This window comes from Tupaia chinensis, unplaced genomic scaffold (genome assembly GCF_000334495.1).
Source record: "Tupaia chinensis unplaced genomic scaffold, TupChi_1.0 Scaffold148108_1, whole genome shotgun sequence".
Lineage (NCBI taxonomy): Eukaryota > Metazoa > Chordata > Mammalia > Scandentia > Tupaiidae > Tupaia > Tupaia belangeri.
Window position 1 is genome coordinate 1,183,474 of NW_006207959.1, and position 1,721 is coordinate 1,185,194.

The 1,721-nt window shown below is 51.9% G+C and overlaps 1 protein-coding gene across 1 annotated transcript in view; it reads left to right on the forward strand.

The window, feature by feature from the left end:
* Window positions 1-1,506, forward strand: part of LOC102499063 (junctophilin-2-like) — a 4,649-nt gene extending 3,143 nt beyond the window's left edge. The window contains 2 exon segments of the mRNA XM_014584890.2: window positions 5-508; window positions 511-1,506. Of these exon segments, the coding sequence (XP_014440376.1) occupies window positions 5-508; window positions 511-534 (528 nt within the window). The 3' untranslated portion in view covers window positions 535-1,506.
* The last annotated feature ends 215 nt before the right edge of the window (window positions 1,507-1,721 follow it).

The following is a 1,721-nucleotide window of genomic DNA, read 5'->3' on the forward strand; positions in this document are numbered from 1 at the left end:
AGAGGAGGCTTGGATCTACGCCATAGGCTACCCCGGTCGCGGCCTGAATGGCGATGCCTGCGCCAGCCCCCAGGGCCGAGAGTCTCCAGGCCTGCCTCGCGCCCGCCACGCCCCCAGGTCCCTATCTCCGCCCGCCGAGGCCCCTTCTACTGTCCGACCTGCGGAGTCCAGGCGCCACGCTCGACGCCCCCAGCTCACCCGCCCAGCGTTCCTGGGCTGCCACCCATCCACCCCGCACGGCTTCCGGCGAGCCCTGGATGGCCAGCCCGGCGCTTCTGGAACACCCGCCGCTGGAGGAAAAGAGCCAGGGCCAAGTGTAAATGGCCAGATGGCATGGGGCGTGAGGAGGGTCGAGAAGGCGACCTTGCAGCTCCCTGTTCCCTCAACTTTGACCCGCTGCGTCGCCGGCCACAGTGCGCGACAGAAGAAGAGTGAGGGGCCTGCCAAGCCATTCTGCTCCTCATCAGGAAAATATCAGGGAAACTGCAGCAAAGTTTCCCTGAACACCGAAAAGGATTGGAAAAGCCTAGATGAATCGTGGAGAGCCCACATCAAAGAACCTTAAAGAAATAGAACTCTCCCCCCACCCAACCCATATACACATACCTCCCTTTCTGTCTGAAAAAAGAAAGGGACCAAGTGAAATAATACAGTGGAGTGATAAATTAGAGGCACCGTGAGCTCTGTGGCCATGAGTTTTCTCCCTTACCTGATTAGAGGTGGACTTCAGAGGCCAGGCCCAGTAAGTATGCTAAGTGGCAGGGCCATACTCCTGTAATGGACCTGGTATCAAGAGGTGCCAAACTACAACCAGCAGCACTGCTCTGCTCAGTGAGCTGTTCCATAGGCATCAAATACAGTCTGTTGACTTAAGCAGGATTTCATATAGCCCCTCTCCACCCACCAACAACAGGCCTCTGGCCCATGGCTATTCACCCCCTTATTGATAATTAGTGATTGCTTAGGGCACCCCTTTTCATCTTTACACCTCTGAGGATCAGCAGGTCATAACTAGGTAAGTTGGGTTGTAGGTAATTTCCATAGAAATGAAAACTTCCTAAAGGGTCTAATGTGGATCTCTTTGAAGCAGAAAGGCTGTCAGCTTGCCTTTGCCTAAGACAATGACAAAAATGCTTAGCAACTCAGAATTGGAAGGCGCCGAGTCCTGATTCTGACTTTATCGGTTGTATCTGTCCATCCAGTCACTCTGTTTACTTTTTCATCTGTAAAATGGTAATACCCAGCTCAGGAGACAAAGAGAAAAGTACCTGTGCTAGGGCTCAGAGGAGAAGAGATGCTCTGACGCTCTGTTGATAAAAGGTGTCCAATAAAATGTCATGCTTATTTTAGGAAACGGGGAGCCCCCATGTAAAGGCACTTGTGATCTGTAAGTTATGAATTCATTGCTGATGCCGCAATAAGCCCAAAGTAGAGATTAATACAATTGTAGGCGATTTTTTTTTGAGAGATTTTTGCTCTAGAGTACATGCACTTGTTAGAAAGACAGAGAGAGACTGAAAGCAAGAAATCACCCCCCCAGGGGGGATGGCCACGCTGCAATCCCTTCTTCTCCATTCTCCTCTCGGGATCTTGGGCACGCACGCACACGCACCCAGCGTGAGTTTAAGCCACCGGGTCTGGGACTTGAACTGTGATCGACTACTTGGGAGTCCAACAACATAGCCATTATGCCATCTGCTGGTCCCCAGGCGAGTTCTTAA